The sequence below is a fragment of the Pezoporus wallicus genome, unplaced genomic scaffold, assembly GCF_028554395.1.
Source record: "Pezoporus wallicus isolate ANWC-B61680 ecotype Strahan unplaced genomic scaffold, APGP_CSIRO_Pwel_v1 contig_10810, whole genome shotgun sequence".
Lineage (NCBI taxonomy): Eukaryota > Metazoa > Chordata > Aves > Psittaciformes > Psittacidae > Pezoporus > Pezoporus wallicus.
This window is the reverse complement of record NW_026642731.1, coordinates 1030563-1056951: the sequence shown is the minus strand read 5'-3', so window position 1 is coordinate 1056951 and position 26389 is coordinate 1030563. Positions and strand designations below refer to the sequence as shown.

Below are 26389 nucleotides of genomic sequence, written 5' to 3'. Positions count from 1 at the left end.
GACTGCCTTTGCTGACCTTGTACAGGCATTTAGTGATGGTTTTGGGGCTCTCATCATCTAAGTGTCACTGTATTCACTTTGTCATCTTATTATGCCCTTATGTTCAGTGTGCCTTTGGCTGTACCTGCTGCCAGCAGCAGGATGGCTGTGTTTGAACCAAAGCAGAATCATCACCCAAAATGCTCAGAAATTACCTTTGAAATGGAAGAGGGACTTCATCTTCAACATGTTAATAACATATCCTGGCTTCCTTTGCTTGGCGTTCATACTGTGGTTACTTCAAGTCTTTAAGCTCCCTGGAAGCATGAAATCAAATATTTATTCTTCATGTTTGTTTTCCTTTTAATGAAAATCGGGATTGTCATTCAGTCTCATGATGCCAGCACATGTGGCTTCAGGACAGACACCAGCTAACTTTAGCCCTGCCAGGAAATAGTGACAGCTGACGACAGCATCCAACGCTTGTTGGGGCTTTTTCCTCAATACCCATATGCTTTGTGCTCAGACCAAGAGGGAGGTGAGCCCCTTGGTTTCAAATAAATCCTCCCAGAAGAAAGAAATCCATCTGTCTGGGGAAAGTTAGAAAATATTTTTGCATTTATTTCTTCTCTGTTTTTTTATGCAAACAAACTCTAGTGAAGAAATAGTCCTCTGTTTCCATTGGAAGGCAGTAACCAGCAAAAATTAATGTACAGTATTGAGGAATACTTGGTGCAAGCAGACCAAAAAGGATTCCCCACAGAGTATGTCTACGTACAGGAAAACAGGGTTGCTGCAGTTGGAAAAGACAGCCTGGTTATTATCGGGGGGGGGGTGGGGGGTGGTGTTTGCATTTAATCTCCCAATTATAAATAATCAATGTGATTTACAGAATAATTTACAGAAAATGATTGGATTCATCATTGCAATAAATTACTCGGTCTGATGCCACCACTGAGAGACAGTACAATACTTGTGACCCCGTCAGCGCAGGCAGAGGTGTTTCATTTTTGCATTGGAAATCAAGGGGCAGATGTGCAGCTCCCCTGGCTGGGCTGGCTCAGATTCCTCCCTGCCAGGGACCTCTCCACAGCCATGGTTCCCCCAGCTCCAACTTCCCCAAGGCCAGCACCACACACACATAGTCCATGGCTGGTGAGAGCTGCTATTGCCTTGTGCTGCCAGAAGTGACTCAGGGCTGAAGCCCTGCAGGGCTCTGTGAGCTCCAGCCTTGCTGGCAGCCAGGGAGGCAAGTGCTGGGCATGGGAGGGCTCCTTCCCTGCATCCAGCTGTAAACCAGAGATCAGATCTGTGGGGTTTAGGCACAGGCAGGCATAGAGAAGTAGGGACTGTGGCAGGTGGGTGCAGAGCCAAGGCTGAGGCAGACCCAAGGGGCTTGGGGGACACAGGGTATTTTCTTGTCCTGTGTCATTCTCTGCAGGACTTGAAGCATTGTGGTTTTGAGATTGCTGCCCTCAAACCCTCTAAGGTCTGAAGGAGCCATAATGAGTTCTTATCATGTTATAAAGAACTATAAATCTGTTATCAGCCACTTGCTCTAAGCTGAAGGAGTGGCACTGGATTGGAAAAATAGATTATATGGCATATAATAGCATTAAAGCTGGGTCTGAATTGAGATCCTAGTCACGATGCTCCCAGCACTTGGGCAGCCCAAGATGTTGGTCCAGCTTGTGTGGCTCAGGCTCTTCTCACCCTCACAGGCATCTCCCCTTTGTACATCCTTCCTCCTGCTTCCTTCCAAGTAAGCATCCAGTGGTTTTGTGACTGCTGAGAAGCAGTAGTGGGGCCAGTGATATTTTGGGCACCGCTGCCCACTGTGAGCCTGTACGGGGTGACCCCATCCCATTAGCTGAAATCTCCTGAACCCCTTGATCCCCCAACTTCCCAGTTCAGGTAGTGAGGAGGCGGTAAGTAGGGTAGGGGAAGGGTTTGGCAGTGGTTGCCTCTCTGAGCCTTGTGGTTGGGGGGTGATCATGGCACGGAAATACCAAAACACTGCAAAAGACAGAAGGATCCAAACAGTGGAAAATCCTCATAGGCCAGACTTTGCCCCAGTATCAGCTGGAAAGATGTGTTAGACCTGGCTGGTTTGGGGGGATTAGTGCATTGTAGGGTGGCACTGCAAAGACCTGGGACTAGCCAAGGCTGAGGAGCGGTTCTGGCAGTGCTGCCTGGGCAAAACCCATGTGGTTCACCTGATGCAATGCTCCTGGGGGAGCTGCCATCTCCATCAAGTTTGGCTGGGCTGGGGGCTGTCTGGGGAGCTGGCATGGCTGTGGGAGTGAAGCCCTCCATTCACACAGCACAGAGAATTGCTTGTTCGCTGGGTCTGATGTGTGCTGAACCAATGCTGAGAGGTGGCAATGGGGGAACAGCCCCCAGTCACTGCAACCTCCCCACAGAGGGAGGCAGAAATCTGGCCCTTTTCACAAGGACTGAGGGTTTAAATAAGGCTTCAGCCTTAGTTCTGGGGCTCAGGGCTGCCCATGGCACGTGCTGTCTGTAGCTGCAGGAAGACAGCTTTTGGTGGTGGTGGACCAGTCCAAGAAGCAAGTCCGCGTGTTTGCGCCCAGGGAACTCTGGATGGGTTCTCTTTTCACAGTGACAGAGGCAGTTTGGGCTTTTCTCCCACACGGTCTTCTGAATGAGGCCAGCTGGTGTGCAGGTTGCTAGATGACCTCCTGTTTTGTGATGGCAGGTTGTGGGATGGAGGTGGGCTGTTTGGCCACGGTTGCAATGGCTCCAGGCAGCAGCTTGTATTGCTCTGGCCCTGAGCCTGCAGGTGGGGATGGCTGTGGAGTTTCTGGAGTAGCTACAGAGATAGAAACAGAATTAGAAGGTGGCCTCATGGATCTGACAGCACTGGGATCTGCCCTTAGTCATGTGGGGTTCAGGTGTAAGCAAGGCAGACGCTCTGTACTGAAGCCATAGCTCCTAATGGCTCGTGTGTTTGCTGCGAGGCTGCCAGATGCACAGGCACTGTTAGATTCTCTTGAAGAGCCACAATAACGAACTTTGAATGAGTCAAGTTGCTGGCATTTTGACCTGTGCTGGCCATTTTTTTGCTCAGCCGAGGCCATCTCAGCCCAGATTCCCATGTGGTGCCCTGTGTGGTGGCCTGCATTTTTTGCAGAGGGCAAAGCAAGGTCTGTCTGCACCATTGAAGGGAAGGGGAGCCTTTCCACTGATTTCAGTAGGCGCTGGATGGGATCATTCATCCCTTAAGGGCTATGTAAAAGTTACAGTCTGCCAGGGAGCATCTTGTTGAATCAGTCTAGACTGATCTAATCTAACCTAACCCACCTCTCTGTTTGTCTTTCCCTCCTTTCTGCATAGGAATTTCTCACACACTTATTATCAGAGGGTCTGTCCTGCATGGAAATCTCCTTGTGAGGTAGAAACTACTTTCAAGGCACACTTGAAAGCTCTGTTTCTCCCGGGAGCTCTCCATCTCTTGAGTGATACTCACACATTTGCCCGTTGTGCATCTGAGGAGGCATTGTGTTGGCCACAATGACGTTTGTTCCCAGGTTCTCCTGGATCAGATGAGGGTGCAGGGGGTGGTGAGCATGCGGCGTTTCACTTGATGAGCCTAAAAGACATCAGTTGCCACAATAGCAGAAGGAGACAATTCAGTTGGGCAGACCCACTGCACCAAAACAGCCAAGGCTTTGTGCATGATCAGCTTGTGCACGCTTGATTGGAGCACACCCTTTCCATTTTGCTCCATGGATGAGGAAACTATCTCACCAACCCCTGCCTGCATTTCCTTATAGAGGATTATATTCCTCTCCTCCTGAGTCACACCTCCATGTAAAGAACAGCACAGTGGCAACTCTTCATTTTGTTTTGTCCCATTGGATGCCTCCTACTAGAAAATCTGGGACATTCTTTCAACCTGAGCTTTGAGACCTTTGTGTTTTGATGACTCCTTTCTGACACAGAGGAGGAGTACTGAAATGGCTGGAGGGAATTTGGGGGTTGCACATCAAAGCTCGTCTACATGCAGAGGGCTGGGGATGCCTCTCTAAATGCATACAGTGCTACTGCATCTCTTTAGGTGAGCAGAAGTGGAGGACTCTCCACTTGCTAGGAGGAGATGATTGTGTGTGAGTCAAGGGCTGACCTGCACACAGGCTGTCTCTACCTTTTTCATGTACGAAACAATAGCTATAGAGGTTCTCAAGGGGATGATGGTCAGGGAACACTGAGAGGACCCTCAAGTACTCACCTCCCAGCAGCATCTCTTGCAGCAGGTTGTCAATCTTAGCCATGCCAAAGAGCTTGACGAACTGGATCTGCTCTATCATCTGCCAGGTGATGCTCTGCAGCACTGGCAGCAGCAGCAGCAGCTCCCCGAAGCGGCCCCGTGAGTCATACTGCCGGTCATTGATGTAGTCCTCCAGGCTGACCTGTACCTGATACCTCATCCGCTTGATCTTGGAGGGGTCGCTCAGTCCTTTGGCATCTGAAACAACCCATAGAACCAATTGTGCAGGCTGCTTCCCTAGGAGCTGCCCTTCAGTAACCACATGAAATCTGGGTGCAGGCTGAAGTGAGCTGTCTCTGATTCGGTTATCATCTTTAAGGGATGTTTTTTCCCTTCTTAGGATGACTTCTCCCCTTCCTCTAAGAGCAGTTTGGCCCAGAGAGGAGATCAGGCAGCATTTTGAGAATTCAGGTCTGGTATTAGTTGGCATAACCCAAACTAGTCCCCTCTGATGGTAACTCTCACCAAGCTGGAGCATACCTGGGTCGAAGAAGATGATGGCTTTCAAGCAGGCATATTCATTGTTGTCTATCTGCAGCTCCTGGAAGGGGAGGACCAGCTCGTCCAGGATGCGGATGGCCACACGGTTCACCTCCACCAGCTCAGGGCAGTTCCGGGGGATGATGTGGTCATTCCCTTTAGACAAGCAGCACAGAGACCATCACATTGTCATTGCCCAAGACTTGTCAGGGGTAGCAAAAGAGTTCAGAACCCAGGCAACCAATGCTGAGATAATTTTGTGGGTGGAGGACTTAAGAAATTCCTCCTTCTGCCCCTTTCCTGGCTCAGCCCACCAGCAATGCTGATCTGTGTTGCCAGAGCAGGCTCTCCTTACAGAGGAGTCACTCAAGCAAGCAGAAGCTGACCAGGGAGCAAGAGCCTTTTTCTCAGTCACACCATAGCCTGCTTCCACAGACCCTGTGGTTTCAGTGTGAATGTTCATAGCTCCTCAGCTTTGCCACATGTCATGGCCTTGATATGAACATCAGCTGCACCCAAAGGTTGTGTTAGGCTCACTAAAATACAGAGGAGCTCAAGCCATCATCACCCTGCAAAAAGGATGTCCACAAACACTTGAACCACCCTCTCCTTCACCCGGCAGGGAAGCTTCACAGAAGCAGATGGGCTGGGTGCAGAAAGGTGCTCTTTACCTAGCAGCAAGACATCCTTGAACATCATGGACCTCTTGGCAGCTCCCAGTAGCAGATGTTCGCCTGCATGCGCTCGCAGCAGCGCTACCTGCAAGGGCAGGGAAAAGTTATTTGGGTGATGCAGAGACAGACACAAGGCTGTGATTCTGTGTAAGCAAGCCCAGCATTCCTGCACTGGACTCAAGGATGGGGAGTGAGAGCCCCCGTCTAGTCACAGTCAGAGAAAGGGATCAAACAATGGTTTACTCCTGTGCATAAACATCTCTAAATCCATCAGGACCAGTGGCACCTGAAACATCCCGTATTCATGGCACATGTCATGAGCAAGACCATGCTAGACTGTCCCAGGACCTCAAACCAGCAGTGGGACATGTTCACAGTGGGCTCACTGCAGACAGAGCAACTCCTACTGAGTACAGAACCAGGGACCATGCTCCAGCCTGGGAAGTGGGGAGAAGTACACTCCACTGCTGTGGACGGTTGCTGTCCCTCTGGAACATGCCCACTTCCCACTGAAGTCATTCTTATGGGGACTCGCATCAGCCCGGCTGGTGGGGTCACCCTCTGGCCATTCATTCCCACCACAGCAATGGACATTTGGGCCAGGGAAGCCAAAGGGATGTTTTTCTGTCCTGATGTTAATGATTGAAGTGTTTCATTTTACACCCTCGAGCAGCTCCTGAGAATGTTCTGAATCTTTTGCCCTCCTTCAGTTAAAAATTCCAGGGCTTTGGGCAGAAACAGAAGTTAACGATTGGACAGCCTGACATGGAGGCTTCTTAATGTCCAGCCAGGAGCCTCTGCTGGAGAAAACAATCGTTAAACATTAATGGAGAGGCTCTGAGAAGTGTGTCTTGATGGGAATGGTGCCCTTCTCCAGTGTGCTATCCCTCAGCATCTGACAAAGCCAAGAGAAGTCTTACCCTACCAGAAATGCCAGGAGAAGTGTCAGCTGTGGAAGAGAGCTCTGGTTCGAAAAGATGCTCATGGCTGAGAGAGGGATATTTATTTCTTGCAGAGGGTGAAAAAAGTTATGCAAAATAGAGTGGAGGTCCTTGCAAAAAGACTACGCACACATGATAGTGGGGAACCTTTATCTATACACCAACATCTAACCTCTCTCTATCGCTATCCAAACATGGGTGGATATGTTAGCCAAGTTCCTTGTCATTACCAGAGCTGCACAAAACTGAGCTTTCCTATCTAATGCAACTTGGAGAAGGATGCAAAAACTTCAAATCCCAAGGGAGAGCAAAGCCTTTCTGTAGAAATTACCTGCCTAGTACAAAGGCAAGAAAGCTCATTTTGGAGCCATCATTTTTGTTTTCATAAAACTTGCTTGCTTGAGCAAGCTTAAATTCAATTATTTCAACAAGGCAAAGCCATCTCATTTGCTATTTATGCTTGCAGTGATCAACCTGAAATATGTCACTCTATTGTGAACTAGGATAAATATAAGAGTTGTAACACAACAAAGTAGAATTTTAACTTCAAAATGAGTAAGCTTTGCCCACCATATCCAGTACTTTGAGATTTTGATGCAGAGGAAGAATAAGGGGTTGGGTATGACTTTTCCTATAAAAATGTTGGCTGTGATGATTCATTCTCAGGCAACATTTTAGTGGCAATGTAAGAGCATTTCCTAACATTAAATGTTCCCACTGGACATATCTGGACTGGCTCTTATGTCCCTTGGACAGCTGCTTGCACTTAGTTTCGTTCATTCCTGTTCCCTGTCAGTCTGTCCTTCCTCCTGCACTGCTCTGATAATCTGCTGCCTCTGTCCTCAGGTTGTCATTCAGAAGCACATTAATGCATCACAGTCTTTCCTCTCAAGCCCTCTGGGACAGATTGGGAACTGCTCGTGATGAGAGGTGGCTGGTCCTAACAGACCTATTTCAGATGAGCCAAACCCATGGAGCATGCTGAGAGCAGCCCCTCTGCTGCAGGAAAGCGAGGTCCAGACAATGTCATCTTTAGGTTTGTTTTCTTCTTTGAGAAATTTTGCAGCCCCATAATGGTAAAATGAGTTCACATGGAAATTGCTGTAGTTTGTGGTGTTATTAACCCGGTTTACTGCCTCTGTTCCAAATGGCACAAGGATGCAATGGGTTGTGCAGAGCTGCCCTGAGCCTCCGCTGGGCTGCGGCCTGTGTGCGGGGTACGTGTCATTTGCCACTGGAGTCCATTTTGCTTTTCATACTTTTTGAGCTGTATTTGACTTAGGAGTTTAACAGATTTCTTACCTTTTTAAACAATTTAGCACTTGCACACAATAGAACAGAATGAGACATGCTCCTGTGTTGATAGTGCTGAATTCCCTAGGGCTCTGTGCCGCTGTTACTGAAGAGCTCAGATTTAGGATTTAAGGGGTTTTGATCAGCTCTTACTTTCTGGATATATTTTTTCTTTGTGGTATAAAAATTACCTCTAGGTCTATAGGGCTGGAGACTGATCCCAGCTGAAAAGAGCACATTTGGTCTTGTGACTGCACTGGGCAGATTAGGAATACCTTTGTACCTGTGCTGGCCACTGCCAGAAGTGTTATACCCTGCCATCAGTGCTATCTCTGTGTTAAATGCAAATATATTCCTGTTTTTTAACCCTGCCTTGGGAGCAAACTTATGTTTACTTTCTATAATTCCACACCAGGAGGATGGATACAAACATGTGGCCAGGCTAGAAGCACAAAGATAGACAGGCAGGTTTGTGTTTAAGAACACAATAGGCTAGGAATTTGTCCTACCAAGTCTGATTACCCTTAGCATTTGTATAGCACTTCAGGTATTCAGAGTGCTGCACAAACTATAAATAATAAATAGCTGACCGAAAGACCCGTGCAAAATATGCATCTGATTATGTACCTAATTTGAGCTCAGTGTCATCATGACTGTGCTCATCGACTGATTAGCTGCACAGGCAAATGGCTTGTGCTGGCATTGTATGGATGCCATTCCCAATCAGCTGCAACAGTCAGGATAACAGAGTGTCAATGCACCTTTCCTTTGAACGTCTCAGCTGCCTGGCTCTGCTTCAGCTCCCTGCTGCCTTCACCAGGGCAGAGCGAGGTGGAGTGGATGGAGGGACTTGCCTGGTCATCCAAGGGCAGCTCACAGAAGGCAGGGATGTACTTGGCCCATTCCACCAGCACCAGCAGCTGCTGCTTCATGGACTCACACACATCGGAGATGTTGGCAATCTTCTTCCCTCGGATGTCTCCATTGAGCACAGGAACCGGGGATGATATCTGGAGGGAGAGAAGCAATTCTTTATCTTTCAGTACCACAGAGGAAACATAGGCAGGAAAATCCCCAGCCTGTGGGTTGTGCTAATGCAGACTCCAGCATCAGTAATTACTTCCTCCATTGCACACCCAGCCTCTACAATACATTTAAACTCATTTAAATTGAGATCTGTGGACATGGAATGCTTCGTAGCTGAGGCTGTGGATCATCTTGATAAGCTGTTGTACCTTGAACAGACTGGAAAGCACAAAAGAAATGTTTCTAAAGTGAAGATCTTCCTTCCACTGAACAACTGCTCACTGCTCAGCCAAGACCCAGGAGAGAGCAAAAGGACTTATGTAGCAGTCAGCCTCGCCAGTAGCCAGGACACATCCATTCAGTGCTGCTACACAAGCTGCTTGTCCCACTAAAGGGCAGAGAACTGCTCCCTATTTTGCTCTGCTCCACAACTAGTGCTTGTCCGGACCTGCTGTGTCTGCTTTTGACAGGGCACCTGCAGGCTTTACTTCTCAGCTTTTAGGCCCTTTTGGCAAAACTGCTGATGTACAAACATGCCCCAAAAGAACTTTTTGCATGGCAAATTGTTTGTGATCGCAGAGGCAAATGGGCCCATTTCATTTACAAAGGACAAGCCTCACAGCTCTGCAAGTGCTGTCACACAGAGCCTGAAAGGACATCTCCCCCAAACCAGGCACCCAACCTCCTCCCTGGTTCTCATGCATAGCTGCTTACCCAGCTCATCTGAAAATTTGCCCTTAGTCACTACTTTATCCTCATGCTCCTGTAAGCAATTAACTCAAGCCCATCGCTGCCCTCCGCCTGCCCTCTGTGCTCTTGTACAACATCAGCTCTTCCTGTCCTGTTCCTGCCAGCGTTTTCAGCTTGGACCTTGCCAAGGAAATAGGATTCTAATGCCACCTGCACTATTTTTCCCCCAGGCTGCATTACCTGGAAGCTTTCCAGCTCTCGAGCTATTATTGAATAAATACGATTGTAAAAATCTCACCATGTATTACCCTAATCGGAGAGCCCGGAAGGCTTAGCAAATAAAGAGAGACCTCTGAGTGAGTGACCCAAGATCTTGGAGAAAGCAGCTCCTCAGCAGTATCTTGTTCTAATTAGGTAGGCACATAAAAGTTACCAATTAGCACGCTGGAGCCTGCCCTGTTTAATGAGTCTCTCCGTGCTCTGTGGGAGAGCAGGAGCTCCCCTGGATTTGTCGATGGTTGTAGTTTTTATCAGCAGACCCTGCTCCACGCTTACATATGATGATAGAGGACTCATTGTCCCAGAAATACCCTTCTCTTGCAGATCTGGTGACTTGAGATCCCCTTATCTCACACCTTTGGCAGCAGCACTGATATTAACTTTATAGGGTATATAAATACATTAGGGCCTGCATAGGACAAGGTGAGACACAGGATGAGATTGGATATGCTTCTTGCTTACAGGATTGGCCCTTGTCTCTTCTGGCATATCCCCTCCTTGGAGAAGTGGACCTTGCAGCCTAAGAGCAGCTCGTCCTGCCCTGAAGCATCTCTCAGGGCAGCCTTCAGGGTAAGATGACCCTTGAAGCAAGAAGGAACATGGACTGCCAACTCAAACGCCTCTTCATGTTCCCTGGCACAAGGAGTGCTGCTCTCCCCACCTCCCATGAAGAGTGGCAGCTCTTGCCTCCAGCCCCATCCTCATCACTTGTTCTTGCAGGCAAACCCTCCCTGCAGCCTGTGCCCTCCCATCCTGTCCTGTGTCCTCCCAGAGAGTGCTGATCTCATGTTTGCAGTATCTAGATTCCTAAATCAGAATCATCTTCTCAGGTGAATGCTCTAGGAAATTAGTCTTGGCCGTATCCTTGTGGAGATGGGGACTTAAAAGCAAACACTGGAAAGAATATCTGCATAAAACAAACATGAAACTGATTTCCTCATGAAACTGCAGGAAGCCACAATCTGAAGTTCATAGCAGCCGATGGGAAGGGAGATTGTTCATGTGAGGCCAGCCCCTCAGCTGGGTTAGGTGGCTGCAGCTCCTTGGATTTCAATGGTTCTACTCTATTTTCTTCCAGTAGGCTCTCCAGCCTTCATGTGTCACAACCAAGCAGAACAGATGACTGTGTATTACTACAGCTGAGATCTGGACCAAGGAGCATTAGAGGGATGGTTTCAGGTAACAAACGTCTTTGAAAAGCCAATGTTGAGTTGGCAGATAAGTTACTTTTAGAAAAGGGGTGGTAATTTGATGACTCAGCTATTAAATACTCAACTGGCTTTACTAGCCAGATAGTGCCTGATGCTTTTGTATTTGCCAGAGAAGAAAGAGAGGTACCTGTTGTGCCAGGACTTCTGCCTGCAGTAAGACATTGATGGAGGGCAAGCTGCTGTCTTCATAACTTGATCTGCGGGTGCTGATTCGGTCCCGTTCATTTTGTACAGCTGCAAGAGAGTTATTTTGGCTGAGCTGCAGCTCCTCCATGGCAATGAACATCAGAAAGTAGCATAGACTTTTGGCATTCCCTTTCTTTAGAAGCCGTTTCCCAGCTTCCCTACGTGGCAGGGCAGCTTTGTGGTGGGATGCCTGTGAGAACTGTGTACATCTGGTGGATCTGTTTTCAGATTGGCTTTATTAGGCTTTCCTGTGATGGGATTATTACAGAACCCAAACACCTGCTTCAGAGCTTGTAGACTTCAGTGGGAAAGTTTCCTTTCAAAGGATCTGGTTCTGAGTTTTTTGATTTCAATATAAGAGGTCTGAAACAGTGGCCACGCTCACACATGGCCCAAAGCTTATGTGAGAAATGGAGGAATCTGCATGGCTTCCTTGTCTGTCCACATGACTTCTGTGTGCTCTGTTTGGGAAGCCCTTGCACCAGGTAGGTGCAGTTGGAAATCTTCCATCTAAGCTACAATAAGGAAGGAGATGCAGAACAGCTTCTATTTATCTATCCAGAGCAACTGAGCTCTCCCATACCTTATTGTAAAGAGAGTCCCAGGACAGGTTTGACCCCGATGTGCCTCCCTGCATGGTCTTGAGTCTATAGACAGCAGCAGCCAGAGCAAAAGCAGCAGTGCTGGGGGGAGAATTTGCCATCCGTGGGCTGGATGTAACTCCCATGGCCATGCCAGTCAAAGCCATCTGCTCAAATAAGGTATTGATCGATGGCAGGGGAAACAGAACAGTCCCTGCCTTAGGCTGGTGGCTTTCTGGATTGATACGTTCTCAATGTATAAATCCACCTGATAAAAAGCAATAATGAGGCTGGGCCAGAAGCAAAGCCCTGCAGTCAGCGGCTGTAAATAGGAGCTCTCAAGGTTATGCTGCTTGTTATCAGTAGCAGGACCCCGAGTTCAGTCACGCCATGATGTTTTCCAAATGTTTGCTCAGTATTAGCTGGTCATGCACCTAATGTAACTTCTATTGAATATTAACAGACAGCAGCAAAGCTCCGGGCATGGGATGAGTGGGCGCTGCAGGGAGAGGAGGATTCCTATGTTCTGCAGTAAAAGCCAAGCCAAGTTCCTTGCAATTCCTCATCCCCTTTAACATGGAATAAATGTTCCTGCTCAGAGGGGTTCCCCCAGGCTGGTAATCCTGGGGAAGCCACCCAGGTACCACTAGTACTTTTCTGTTTTCTTCAAGGACCCCGTTTCTCCTCGGGATGGGGGGGTGTGTGAACTGGGGGGGAGCACAGGGTTTAATTTCTCTACATGGAACATCAGGGCCAAATGCCTCCTGGTTGTCCCTTTGCAGCCATCAGTGGCGTGAGTTCTGTGCCATGCCAAGCCTCTCCTCTGGGCTGCTCCTGACAGCTTTTCCCTCTACCAAAGAGCCACCAGTGTGACCATCAGCAGCTCCACTGCACATACCCCTGAGAACCAAGCAGGGCTAAGAAGAGGGTGAGTCCTGTCCCATTGCGTCTGAGTCATGGGGACCTAGAAGGGTGTGGAGACAGAGGGGCAGGGAAGGTGGTGGGGTGGCCCTGGGCCATGCAGGGGGGTGGGTATCTTTACTCGTTTCACGTGGAGTCAAATAGCCAAAATGTTCCACCTTGCTCTGGGTCTTTTCTGCTGTGGTGAGTGTATCACACAGAGCTAAGCTCTCTGCAGAGGGTCAGCAAGAACTTATACGTGTATTAGGAAAAAAAGGTGCAAAATGACAGCTGGACCTTTGCTGGAGTCACCTGTCCAGCCTTGGGTTTCATGGTGACAACAGCACTTAGAGCAGTTTTCCCAATGTTCAAATTTCCAGGCCTTCTTGGAAGTTTCTGCTTCTCAGGGATGTTAAGAAGCATTCCTAAACCGCTTGGATGCCCCAGTTATGTGGGAGCACAAGTGATTTGTGTGTCAGTGTGAGGGAGAGTGGGCTGAAGAGGTCCACTGTGATTTGTGTGTACAAGCATGGGTAATTCTGAGACTCAGGCAGGGTCCTGTAGCACTGCCATGGGCTTGTCTTTGATGGCATTTGAGGGGTGCCCTAGAAGTGTCCTGACACTGAATGCGGGAGCACACAGGGCCCCCATGCCTTGCCCTCAACTGTTGGCACAGTGACTGCCTGCAAGGGCTTTGCATGGGTGGGAGCAGGCAGGTTGGGTACATGCAGGGCTCATCACTGGAGGCCAAAACTCTTCCTATACCCCCCTACAATGGGGTCTGGATGTGTGCACTGGAGAGCACTGTGGAGGGAAGACAGGGCTAGGACGGGGCAAGCATGAGCATGGCAGGGACTGGCCTTGGGCTGCGAGGACTTCCTCGAACACAGGCAGACAGTTTGACTGCTGCTGGGGGAAGCACAGGGAAGCGGTGCCATCACCCACCTTCCTTCTTCATTCCTGCTCGGAAGCACTTCTTTAGCCTGCAGTATCGACACTGGTTCCTTTTGTCTTTGTCTACCACACACTGCCTGTTAAACCTGGAAGAAAGAGAAGTGTGAGGAGCAGCAAGACTGAGCCTGAAGGCTCGAAGACAGAGAGCAGGTTCCCAGACACTCACCCTGAGAAAGGAGCCCTGGTCTGTGCCATTTCCATGCCTTAGCCTGGGGTTTCTTCTTTGCACTGAACATCTCAGCCCTCTGCTCTACCTCTGGATGTTCAATAAGGACGGATTAGAGCTGACAGCCGCATGCCGGAGCTCAGGCTGCTGGCCACTAGGCACAGGATGCTCGAGATGCATTAACAAGCCCCAGTGAAATTAAAAGTGTGAGCCAGGAGAGTCAGAGCCAACTTGGTAGCCTCTGTTGTAAGTTAGATCCCAGTTAGAAGGGAGGAAGAATGTATTTATGTGAATTAAAAAAGGGTCGAAGGTTGTTCTTGAGTCAGTAAGGTTAAGAAGTTAGTTTAAGTCCCTGCATCTCTCCAGGGCTATGTGCAGGCATGTTGGTTCTGACCTCTGAACAGCATCACTGGTGTGCAAACAGCTCTGCAGCCACCTGCTCTTCAGAGAGCACTTGGGAAGCACCCAGCTGCTTCCCTCCACACTCGTATCACCAAATCCATTGCACACGGTGGGGCAAACACTGGTCTCTGATGTGTGTGGCTCCTGCATGCAGCACAGGCCTGGTGGCCATTTGAAGCATGAATTTCACTTGCAACTTTGCTCTAATTTACTGGGGCTTGATCAAGCTTGCAAAGTAAAGGCAAAGGTGTACAGAGCTGGGAAAGGGCTCCCAGCCATGCTGAGCTCTGTAGCTTCCGAAAAGGCTTGTTGCTACCATGCTTTTTAAAGGCCTGAGGTTTGCCCAAATGATGCCTGAAAGCATCTTTCTAAGCATTTCTGTAGCACTTATAGAAAAGCCCTTGTCTTCAAAGAACTGGGCACTTTGGCTTTTCCAATGGAGCTGTGGGGAAGGTGCTCCCTGGGCAGCAGCTTGAATAAACCTGGGATGCAAGTGCTTCACATGGACTCATAAACCTGGGGCTTCTTTCTGTCGCTCAGATTTGAGTCACATTGCTCTTCACGTTCTCCAAGTGGCTGTCAGGCCACCAGGAGTAACTCACTCAAAAAGCCGAGTGATTTAGGCACTCTGAGCTAAGGATTCTGTGGTTTCCTCCGTGATTCTTTATGTGTGGGTTGCTCAGAGCAGGGAGCAGGCAGGTCACAGTTGCTGATGGAACAGGAGAGGAATGGGCTACCACCAATAACACAGGTGCAGTGCATGAGTTGCAGGAACAGCATGTGTGCCTCATCCGATACATGCACACTACACTGCCCAGCTTGTTGCCCCCTTGCAGCATCACCTTGCTTGCTGGCCACATCCACAGTTGGCCACATCCATTTGCAAGAGCACATGTTTGGCCCCTAAAGACTGGGGCAGGGCCTCCCAGGGTCTCTCCCAGTGTCACTGGAGGCCAGTCCCACAGTGAGAGCAGTCTCTGACCCTTCCCAGCTGGGGATTGAGGTCAGGGAAGGTAGTGGAGGATGCAGAGAGGATGAAGGATGCTGCTGCGCTTTGAGGGCTTTATCATTCAGCTCCTAGGGACTGTTTTATCTCAGCCACATTACTCTGTCCCCTCTGTCCTTACCTGCAGGAATACATGTGGTTCTTCCGGACACTCCTCCTGAAGAAGCCCTTGCAGCCATCGCAGCTGGAAGCCCCATAATGCTTCCCCGTGGCGCGGTCCCCACAGATGGCACACAGTGCGCTCACCCCGATGCTGTTGGAAGTGTTGAGGTTGGCTGCTTCTGATGGAGACGTGTCTGCTTGGGGAAGGACACAGGAAGATGAAGACGGTGAGAGAGACAGACAACGTTTCCTAACTCAGTTTCCAGTGAGAGGCTTGATTTTTGGAAGAATCAGGTTAACTGCAGCCAGAGAAAGCCAGGTCAGAGAGATGGGTACGAACTGGTGGGATGCTCTGAGTGTGTTAAGTCATTGCATTTTGACTGTACCAAAGCTCCCCATGTGCCAGGGTGAGAAAGCTCTTCCCAAAGGCCTGACTCCAGCAACACCTTCAGATAAAGCAGAAACCCAGTTGCAGGAGTCACAGAGCAGAGCCAAAATTCCTTTGGGATTTGCAAGCACTTTGACCTGCAGTAGCATGGCCAGAGAAGAAGCTGGTGCAGAGTTAAAGCTGAGGTATTACAGCTCAGGGTGAGCAGCTGAATTATTAGAGAGGTGTTTATGTTACAGCACTGAAAGAGCCCAAGATAGCCCTGAGCAAACACTATTAGAGAAATAAGGTGGTCAGCCCCCTTTCCTGAGATCCTCTGTGCCAGATATGGAGCACCAGCCTGCACTGGGGTTCTTCAGGAGAACAAGACTTTAAGTACATATAAACTCAAGTGGCTTCAACTAGAAAACTCAGGCAGCAAACACTACCTGTGCAAGGAAGGACTGATTTAAGCTAGATGAGGAAGAAAGGGTGATGCTATAGCGTGGAGGAGGCTGTATGTTGGGCATATTCCAGAATCTGATAGCACCACAGCTGAGATTGATGTGTCACACAGTCTTTACAGTCAGGCACTTGCAGGGCTGTTTTGGGAGGATGGGGAATTGCAAGGCCTATGCTAAAACCCCTCCAGCAAGCCAAACAAACCAAAGGAACAAAAGGATCAGCCCTTAATTTGGTTGATCTAATTGTCCTATCCTATGTACATTTTCCTGTATCAGCACAGGCACGTTCCCCTGCCTCAGTGGAAACCCTGGTTGCAAATGATAGCCAGGATCTACAAAGCCACAGGAACCTGCTGGGATTTGAATACTTGAGTCTACAGGTGTCTGGGTTTGGCAGGGATGCAGCTATCACCCTGGGAGGGCCACAGCTGCTCCCAGTCAGCGCCCAGCAGAAAGGGAACTGGATGCTATAAAAAGGCTGGTCCCAGTAGGGCTCCTTTCAGTAGCTGGAGCATGGTGCTGCTGAGGTAGTGTTGCTTGGGGCAGGGCTCCAGTTCTAGCTCTTACTTTGCAGAGAAAGGGGTGTTAACAGCAGCCACAGCCTGTTCATGCTGTCCCTCAACAGCAGTGAGCTAGCATTGGGAATCTCAAGCCAACCCTTTCATTTCCCTGACACTTTTCTTTCTAATTCCTCATGTCCCTCCTAGATTTCTTTCTAAGTCAGTTTGCTGCCTCTCTCTTCCTGCCTGGCACACAGCTGCATTTCTGTGGCAGCAGCTGTCCTTGCAAAGCTCTGTTCTCCACTCCAAAGCCCATTCTGGCTGTCTCTTGTCCCTTTGAGAGCTTGCCTCCAAAACCATCCTTCCTTCCAGTGCATCCTGAGGGCTGGGCTGGATGAAGGTCATTGCAGACAGATTAGATTCTGGTTAGATTTCCAATTTCAGCTGAACATAGGACTTAACGCAAGAAAGGAAAAGTTGATTTACCTATAACACACATTACTTGTGTGTCTGTGAGAGCCCAGATAAATCCCTTTCTAGCAGCGTATCATGCTGTAATCAGGTGAACATAGAACAGGAAAAACTGGCACCGTTATCAAAGAAATTACAACATCTTCCTCTAATTGCCAACCAACAATAAAATTATTGCCTAATGGATAATTTTCTAATTAAGGTTATTTCATGGTGCCAGAAAGCATTGTGGCTGCTGCGGTGAAGTGGGTTTATGATTTGTAGTTAAGGTAAAAGGAGGAATGAAAAAATCTGACTTTAATTTCAGACCTCACAACTGAGAGCTGTGTTAGGACGGGAGTTCCTCGAGAGGTCCCCAAGCCTGTCTGACCATGGGATGCATTTGGTCTGTGGCAAACTTGCTCAGTGCTGAGCAGCCACCTCTGGGCCAGAGCTGATCTCTCCTGCAGTCCTTGGCCAGGCTGGGAGGCAGAGGTTGTGCGGGCAGTTGTTGGAGTGCCAAAGCAGCTCTGGAGGTTGAGACCTGCCCCTGGTGTGGAGCTGGGCATAGGAGAAGGAGAGGCGTTGGCGCTGCCTGACCCAGCTGACTCATTCACCCCAGGGTGTGTTTTGCATCTCACTTGATCTTGTCATATAAGATTATCATGTCCCTCTGCCCTGTTGAGGCCAAGTCACAAGCCCCCATGCAGAAGCTCCTGTGAGGGGCACAGAGATGGAGCAAGACCTGGGCTTGTCCCAGATGGACATTGGCAGATCCAAAGGGGGCTGCTCTAAGCCCTGAGACCCATGGGTGGGTAGCACCAGCCCGTGGGAGCAGAGAAGACCCTTGGGTGCTGGGGGGTTATTGAACAGCATAGCCACTTTGGCATCATGGTGTCATGTCTGTGATGGGGCAGAGCCATAACGCAGGGATGACCTGTACAGGCTGTGAGAGAAGAGCCTGTGCTTCTGGGACAGGGGTGCCCAGCAGTCTCAGTGACACAGCAGGCAGGGGGAAAGGGCTCAGGGGAGTCGTTTTCTCTGATGTGCTTTGTTTAGTCATTAACCTCATGTTTAGAGAGACTTTAGGGGGGACTTGGTGAGGAATCTCCTGTTATCTCTGAGCATTTAATCACCAGGACTCCTTGGTCCCAAACGGGTGGGCCAGTGTTGCGAATCCCGGATTAAGTGTGATCCTGCCCTCCTGAAGGGATGGAAATGCTCCTCCATCCCTACCAGGTCCCTCTCTTCCCTAGGGGCTGAGCCTCCTGACCGTGCAGCACTGAATGAAAGGGCCGTGGCCTCAGGGCAGTACCTTACTCACTTTCTGTAGGGATTTCCACCCTTGCCGGATGCTAAGTGGCTTTCTGCTCTTGGAAAGCCCATCTCCAGTTGCGGAAGGGCTGGGTCTGGCCCTGCTCTGGAGCCCCAGGCTGCATAGTCTGCCTGATGAACAACCAGCAGCATTCACTCAGTCTTTCGGCCAGTCTCTTCTCTTGGTTGTAGTCTGGGGGAGGCGAGACCTCCCCTGTGCTCAACCCCAGCCCTTGTGCTGAATGTCTGGTGGGAAACTCTCATTTTACCCGGCTCCTGGTGTGTGCCCGGGCTGCAGGGCACCATCCTGTTCCTGTTCCACCACCTCTGTTTTTCCCCAGGGAAGCAGAACCCCCCCATGATCTGCTGGGAGCCACTGGCTGACGTCCCTGCCGTGCCCTAGCCCTCCCCAGGACCATTTCAGCAGCCACCCCAAGGAATTCTCCTCCTGCATCCCCCGGCGCATCCCACCACAGTGGAGGGGAGAAGACGAAGGGGACTTACCATTGCCCATAGCCAGCACCTGCATGTTCTCAAACTCCAGGGTGGTATACGCCGGGTCTAGCGCCGCGCTATAATCTGCCATCTCCATGTCTATTAGGGCTTTGGAAAGGCGCATTATCATCAGCAAACACCGGCCAGATTGTACCGATTCCCTTGTCCGAGGCTATTGGCCCTTCTGCCTCCCTCTGCCTTCGCTGCGTCCCTATCTGTTGTCTTTTATTTCAGGTATTTCTCTGAAAGGATTTGCTCAGCCTCAAGGCCTATACTCCCCAGAGGGGTGGAGGCAGGAGGCAGGGGGTTAATCTTTAATCATCTCACTCACTGAATGCTGCTAAGCTGCTTTTTTTTTTTGGTGGAGCAGCAGTGGTTCTTGTTGACTGTTTGTTATTGCATCTCAAGGCACTCCGCCGATCCTGGCTCCCATGTGCAGGGAGGACATGGGAGCAGGCTCTGCCGGTGAGGGAGCACCTTCCCAGGCTACTGACCTTGATGCTGAGCTGCTGATGTTGGTCTTAACAGTACTTGTGGTAGAAAACTTGGAAAACCCCCTGACAGGAGAACAAGGGTACTCTTCACTTCTGTCATTGCCTTCCCCTCTCCACTGCTGGCTGTCTTCACCCCTGTTTGTCCCTTCTCTTGTTCCCAACATCCTTCCCACCCCTTCTCCTTTCCTCTCCCTCCCAGTCAGAGAAGGTCAGTGCCTGCCTGGCAATTTACACGTTGCTATGCAAAGTAATGACATATGACTCCTTTTACTTCCCTATAAACAGGGTTTTATAGGAGCTGGATGTCCTAAAACCAGATCCTACTCTGCAGCCGTGCCCAAACAGCAAGCGGGGCTGGGGGGCAGCATGGACACCCTGGGCATCCCTGGGGCTGCTCCTGTCCCACTGCCAGAGCCACCCTGTGCCACAAACCCCCCAGCCTCGGGCTTCATGAGGTGTTTTACACTCTGCAGTGGGATTTTTCCTTCTGGGGGTGCAGTTGTCACCAGCACCATTGGTGGTTCTGCTGCTTCACCCAGACCCTGCTCGGTCTGAGCAGGGGGCCAGAGCAAGCAGCAGAGCTGCCTGTGCTCTCCTTGTTTATCTGGATGCTCTCCTTCCCCCTGTCCCTTCACTTTAGACAGGACTGAGATATTTCAGTGTAATAACAAGATCAGTGACTGGGAATGTAATCAATGGCTGGATGGCATTGGCTGCAAGGCCCTGGAGAACCAGCAATTAATGGTTTGGTATCAGCTTGCTCTACGTTGAAAACATCCCTGTGATTTCGCAACCAGGTGACTGAGTCCATAGGCTGCTGATTTGGGCTTCCAACTGGCTCATGTTTGTGTTTCCCAGCACCCCAATGCAGCCATAGCCCCGTTGGCACCCAGAACTGTGCTGTGTCATGTTGTGGCATCGCTGCCACAACGTGACACCAAGGTCTATTGCTCCACAACAGGAAGTGTCTTTGCGCAGTGATGCTAGTGAGGATTTGCTGTTCACATTTTAGGAGCACAAGACACTATTCAAGCAGCCCTTGCCCTCTGAAACTATGACCTATATAGCACCTCCGAACAGCATTTCTGCCCTAAAACTGCAGGTGTGAAGCTGAGCACAGGGCTTTCTCCCAAGGAACTGTGATAAATGATCTTTTGCTGCAGGGGGACTGTCATAAATGATCTTTACTGCAGGAAAAGCAGTCATCCGGTCTGTGCTCCCGATGCTCTTGGCACTCACGTGCCGCTGGCTCTTCCCTTTGGTAGGAGCAGTCCTGAGCCAAAAATTGTTTTTACAATGAGCACCCTGGGATGGGGATACTAAGGTAGAACATAGCCCCCTCCGTGACCTCATCCCAGAGACCTCCATCCCCATCCCGGCCGGGCCATGATGATCCCTTTGATTAGATAAATGCTACAGACACTACCTCAAATATGTGCAGGATTTGCCACAGCGTCTAGTAAAATATCGTAAAAGCATGGCCCGTTCTGCTCTGCTCAGCAAAACAAACCTGGTTTTTGAATAGCCTGCTGAGCCAGGAAGGCTGCAAAGGCCATTTGCTCCCGGGGCAGGAAGGATTAAAAGGGCCAGGAATAGAAACTGGTGAGGCAGCGTGTGCAGGAGAGCGGCAGATAAGGAGTGGGGAAGTTTGGAGAGCATTAGGTGGTTCACGAGGCCGGGACTGTCAATGGGACGTGGCGCTTCCCAACCGGGGTTGTGTTGACTGTCGTTTTCTCACCACCAGTGTCCTCCATCGGTCACCAGTGCCCCCTCCCAAATCCCTTGTCTCGGACCTGCCAAGGACACCGTGTGGTTCCTTTGCCCTGGAGATGGGCTCATGATGGAAACACGTTGGCTGCTCCCTGAACATGGTCGCCCTGGCAGTGTTCTGCCTGGGGAGTCCTTGTCTCCCCCGATGTCCCTGCATGGTGAGCCTTGGGACAGCTTGCCAGTGTAGTCATGGCTTGCACTAGCCAACAGGATGCTGCTGCCCTGCAGCTGCTTTAGATGGAGTTGTTCAAGTCAGTGGCTGTTTGTGGGGTGGATTCAAACACTTCTGTCCTATGGGAGGTGTTTTGTCATTTTTATTCCAGAGAGAGACACCTCATAGCTGGCAAACCCCCACTGGTAGGCAAAGGCTGTTCCCAGACTAAGTGCTCCGGGGAAATTCAGCCTTCAGGTCCCCTCCTCTCTCCTCCTGTTCCCATTTTCTGAACCCTCCACCTGCTATTTCCTAGCGAGGAGATCACTGCAAAGGAGACTGTGACAGCTCTGGGGGATGTTCTGTGTCAGTGATTATTTAATTTTTGTCTTTTGAGCAGTAAATCCTTTCCCACAGTTGCACATCATGACTCTAATTCTGCCTTATCTGTATATCCCTGGCTGGCAAATTTATCCAAAGCAAAAGGGGATTCCCTGAAAATAAAATCTATGCTACTCAGTAAATGAGGGTCAGGAATAGAGTATATGATAGAGCATTTATGGTAAGGATGTCATGAGCTACTGTGCTTGCTAGCTCTTCATATTAAGTGAGTGAGCAAGCTCCTCTCTCAGGGCTCCTTCTGCCCTTCTTGAAAAGGGTGTTGAAAGATTAAAGGATCATTGAGGTTGGAAGGGTCTCTACTCCAACCTCCTGCCAGAAGCAGGGCCAAGGATGGAGACCACACAACCTCCCTACGCACCTGATGCTTGACTGTCCTCATGGTGAGTAGGTTTCTCCTTAGACACTGCCTGAACCTCTCTCCCATTGTTATGCCCATTGATCTCCTCTCACCACGCACCCTGTAAGGAGCCTGGCCACATCTCCTCAGTGCCCCTGTGTGGGTTATGCATCTTGCAGGTCCTGCTGGCCCATTCCTGCCCTCCAGAATTGACGAGATCCCCCATTCTGGGGTCACCTGCAGCTATCTGAGCATGGATAGTGACCAGGCAGCAGTGAGGAGCCTGGGGCCCTCCTGCCCTTTGCTTTTCTTTCTCACAGCTCTTCACTCTTAAGAAATCCCTGGCAGAGGATCACTCCTTACACGAGTGATGCCACCACTGCCTCTTGTAGCCCTGACTTCAGATTCCTCCCATGTCCCACAGCTCCAAGGCCACTGTGGACTGCAGTGGCTTCTCCTTGGCACGCAAGCAAAGCAGAGATGGGCTTGGATCTGAAAACTCTCCAGAGCAGGAGAGCCCTGAACAAGGTCAAGGCCCATGCTCATCCCACCACCATTTTGCCAAGCGAGCGGTTGGGAAGCACAAAGCCCAGTTACAAGACAAAGGCCAGGAGTCCCAGGGCAGCGTCGCCGGCGCAGTCGTCTCCACACATGCAAAGGTCCCTTCTGCCTTTTTTTTTTTTTCCCCTTTGAAATTTCAAATTCCAGTTTGTGGACAAAGTCCTGCCTATCTGAGAATATAGATCTCCGACCACTGACCAAACTCCACTCCAAGCAGTCCCGAGGGCTGCTCTTCCCCTTGCCCGCAGATGCCTCCGCTCAGCCCCTGGATCTGCTGGGATCACTCCTTTTGCACTGGAGCAGAGTGCTCGTACTTGCATAAAGAGGATTCTGTGTGTTTCAGCCTAAATATCAGCAGCTCCCTTTCTCCTCATGGAATGGGAAGGACCATCGGGAATAACCAGGTAGGAACCTTATCACCTGCAATTCATTTGGGCAGCCATTGCAGATAGAAAACGAGAAGGAGAAACAAGAGCTTCCATTGTGCTTATATCAGCAATTTTAGCTCATCATTTAACTTAGGGAAGGGGGGAAAAGGCGGCTTCAAAGGAGATGAAAAATTAGAGGGAACATGAGCTGGTAGAGGCAAAGCCACTCCATATGGTTAACTGATAACTCCAATTTGCCTCTTCCCTCTCATCTTTTTTGCTTCTCCTGATTAAGCTCAACTTACTCTCATGCTAATCATTTCTTGACCTGTTTATTCTACATTAAAAAATTAACAGAGAGCAGTTTACTGCATGACTTGCTCACACAGCATTGCCACAGATTAGCAGGCAGGCTTTAAGCCTCCACGCAGGACTTTTGGGTCTACACAGCTCGAGGATGAGCTTTTTTTTCCTGTTTTTAAAGAACAGCTTTTTCTAAAGTCAATGTAAATCCCCCTCCCTTCATGCCTTAAGTATATTTGCTCTGTGGCTATTTCCAAATGGGAAAGATAAAGCCAACGGCTCATGTTTTGTCAGACTTTTTGTAAACAGGGATATTTAGGCCACACTGTCAAACCCTTCTGACTTCTACCATGCCATGATTCCAGAGCAAAGTCATCAGTGCATTAAAAGCATCTCCAGGGAATTTGGCAGGGTCTGGGGGGGCTGCAGGTCAGTGCAGCTGAAACAAGCCCCAGTTCAAGCAGAGGGTCTTTGCCTCTGGGCAGTTGTACAATGGACACCCAGCTGGGGTCAGTGCCTGTGTCCATCCCCACAACGTCCCCAGCAGCAGCGAGAAGTCTCCAGTAAAACTGATGATTCAGCAGAAGCTGTTCAGGGTCTGTTTGGTCCTTGCCAGCTTCACAGAACATGTCCCTGCCCCAGCAAAACACCTTGTGGAGGTGAGCCGGAGAGGTCCACCACCTGCATCCAGGGACATGGATCAAAAAGATCCAGCCCTGAGAGGCAGGAGGTGACTACAGCCATGTGCCAGACCTGGTCCCTGAGGGAAGACACAGGCATTTCATCTTCCTGTGCAAAACCAGATCACTCTTGGTGATTCATTTTCCCTAGTGCTGTGGTTGGCACAGATGCTGCTTGGAGCTGGGGACAATGTCCAGGACAGACGATGCCTGAGCAGACCTCAGCCATGCTGTCACTGGTGAGCTTGTGACATGCAGTGGTACCCTGAGCTCCCCAGAACTGCTCAGGGTGATGGAGGCAGCTTCCCCTCAACCTCAGGTATTTCTCACCAATGCCACATCTATCAGGAAGTGGCCAAGCCAACCAAAACTGCCCCCAGGACATAAAATCACCATATGGAGAATCAAGGCAGTTTTTGGACATGGGGAAAGAGATACTTCAAAGGAGGTTGCTTGAACTCCTCTCCAAAAGCAACATGCGCATTTTAGCCAAAGCTGGGATGAATGATGGAGCTGGAGGCAGTTACTGGAGCTAAAATAAAAAGCTGGTATGTAAAAGCATTAGGAAAAGAAGTGCGAACATGAGGACAGACAGACCATTTCAGCATATGTTGATAACACTGTGCATTGCTTTCATCCCAGGACCAGAAAGGGGTTTATTATCCTGCCTAACAAAGGCTCTGAGCACTTGAGGAAGTCATTACTAATACTGTTGCTTTGCCAGGACAGTAAGTGTGAACTGTTCTCAGACCAAGCGAGGAAGAAGAACTGTTGATTCATCTTGCATTACCCCATAGTCTGTAACTCATTCTGAGCTATAGCTCCAGCTTCTGATCCCGTTTGCCTCACCTAAACCACTAAAGCGAGTGCTGTGCTCCATCTGAACCACAGTCCAGCACTTTTCAGCAAAACACCCTCTTGCTCATGTGGGAGGAAACCTGGGAAAGCTCTGACTTTGCCACGTGCTGTTTCAGGTTCACTGCACTGGCAGATGCTCAGCTTGAATCCAGCCATTTAAGCCCAGTTTAAATGGGAGAGCAGAAGCCATGGGGAATCAGCAGCGCTGGAGAGGGTCTGCTGCTAGCAAGAAGCACCTATGGCTTTCCATGCCTCACCAGCTCACATGTTCAGTGTGCCAGGGATCTCAGCAGCCCACATCTGCAATTGTTTAGCAGATTAATATAATGCCTTTGTAACTGAAGTAATCTTATAACTTCCCAGAGAAAAAGAGCCCTACAGAGCACCCAATTTGGCAATTTGGAGATCCTCTCCCTTCACCGTTGTCATCCCCTTTGCAAGGGATTTAGGTTTCATTGACTTCTACATTCATTATACATACATGAAACAGCCCTGAATCGCTGCAGCTGGTGAAGCAATGGGTGGAGAACAGCCAAAATCAACAAAGCAAGTTTTACCTTTCTTTTTTTAAGCTGCTTTTCTCTTGTTTGCAAATGTGGATGCTGCAGCAAGCCAAGATGGGGACTGAGCCCCAGTCACTGCTGGGGCTCTCGGGATCAGCCCTCACTAGTAATGAAGGCAAAGGACTCCAAAGCTGCTGGAGGTGTGGAGGGATTGTTCAGTGGGGCAAGTCTGAGCCTGTATCCCCAAAGGCAGGCAAGTCAAGGGCTCCTCAAGGGCAAAAAGCATCTTCCTGCTGGAAAAGTCACCCTGGGTGGGAAGATGAACTTTGGGGGAGCATCTCAGGAAAGGGGTGGAAGGCAGCATGAGGAAGGTGTAGGGTTGCTGGAGGTGGGAGCACAGGTCAGGTCTGAACTGGGGAAGGTAGCCTGGGCATGGGGGAAAAATAAGAAAGCAAGGAGTGGTAAGTTGAAATTGGAGAGATTCTGGTTTCTGGAGTCAGAAGGGAACAAGTCAGTGCTAAACGCTTTTTCTCCGCAGGAGTGGGCAGAGTGCCTGAATAGGCACTTGTGCCCAGTGTCCTCAGTCACCAGAGCACAGCAAGTGCCAGAGGGGTAAGTGGGAGCAAAGTAGCACCCTGGAGCTTCACACCCACAGCAGCTTCGCACCCCTGCAGCCTGTGGCCACCACAGCACCTCCCATTCAACAGAGCATCCTGTCTTACTGCCGCAGAAACACACAGCTGCAAGCAAGGTATGGGAACAGGGGAGCTTTCTACAGGCAAGGTTTGTTGCATGGGGAGGGGACAAGATCACGCATGGGCATGACACTGCAGTGCCAACTGCCTGGCTCCCAGCTACCAAACAACATAGCGAACAGCTATTTAGCCTCTGAGCATTTGACCTATGTCTCCAAGACAGGATAACGCTATTATTTATCCCTTTACTTTCCTGAAAGGCCCAGTGCCATTGGCCTCTTGTATCATAAAGAAATTAAAATATATTATGACCATAAACTACATCATTTGAGGAAATGAGCCATTTCTTAATAAACCAATCATGGGACTCGGCAACCATGAACTTTTCTAAATCAATCGCCACTGATAAAGAGCACAGGTATTTGCTGGGAGCAGCTCTCAGCACGTGGCTCCCTGTGGGTTGCTGCTGGGAATTCATCCCACGGGATGGTGATTTGGGATGCAGGCTGCCCCAGG

At 49.8% G+C, this 26389-nt stretch overlaps 2 protein-coding genes across 3 annotated transcripts in view; one reads left to right on the top strand and one right to left on the bottom strand.

Moving 5' to 3' along the window:
• The window catches only part of ADA (adenosine deaminase), a 201190-nt gene that overhangs the window by 75385 nt on the left and 99416 nt on the right, over positions 1–26389 (top strand). The window lies entirely within an intron of this gene.
• Positions 827–19004, bottom strand: HNF4A (hepatocyte nuclear factor 4 alpha). 2 transcript variants are annotated; one of them, XM_057432116.1, is made up of 10 exons: positions 18761–19004; positions 15181–15358; positions 13477–13571; positions 10992–11098; positions 8509–8668; positions 5422–5505; positions 4751–4906; positions 4232–4468; positions 3470–3592; positions 827–2812 (listed from the first exon to the last, which is right to left on the bottom strand). In XM_057432116.1, the coding sequence occupies exons 1-10, from the start codon at positions 18879–18881 to the stop codon at positions 2670–2672; spliced, it is 1404 nt and encodes a 467-aa protein (XP_057288099.1). In that variant the 5' UTR covers positions 18882–19004; the 3' UTR covers positions 827–2669. The 2 variants fall into 2 exon arrangements, with proteins under 2 accessions (XP_057288099.1, XP_057288100.1); XM_057432117.1 differs by having other exon boundaries at positions 15181–15355.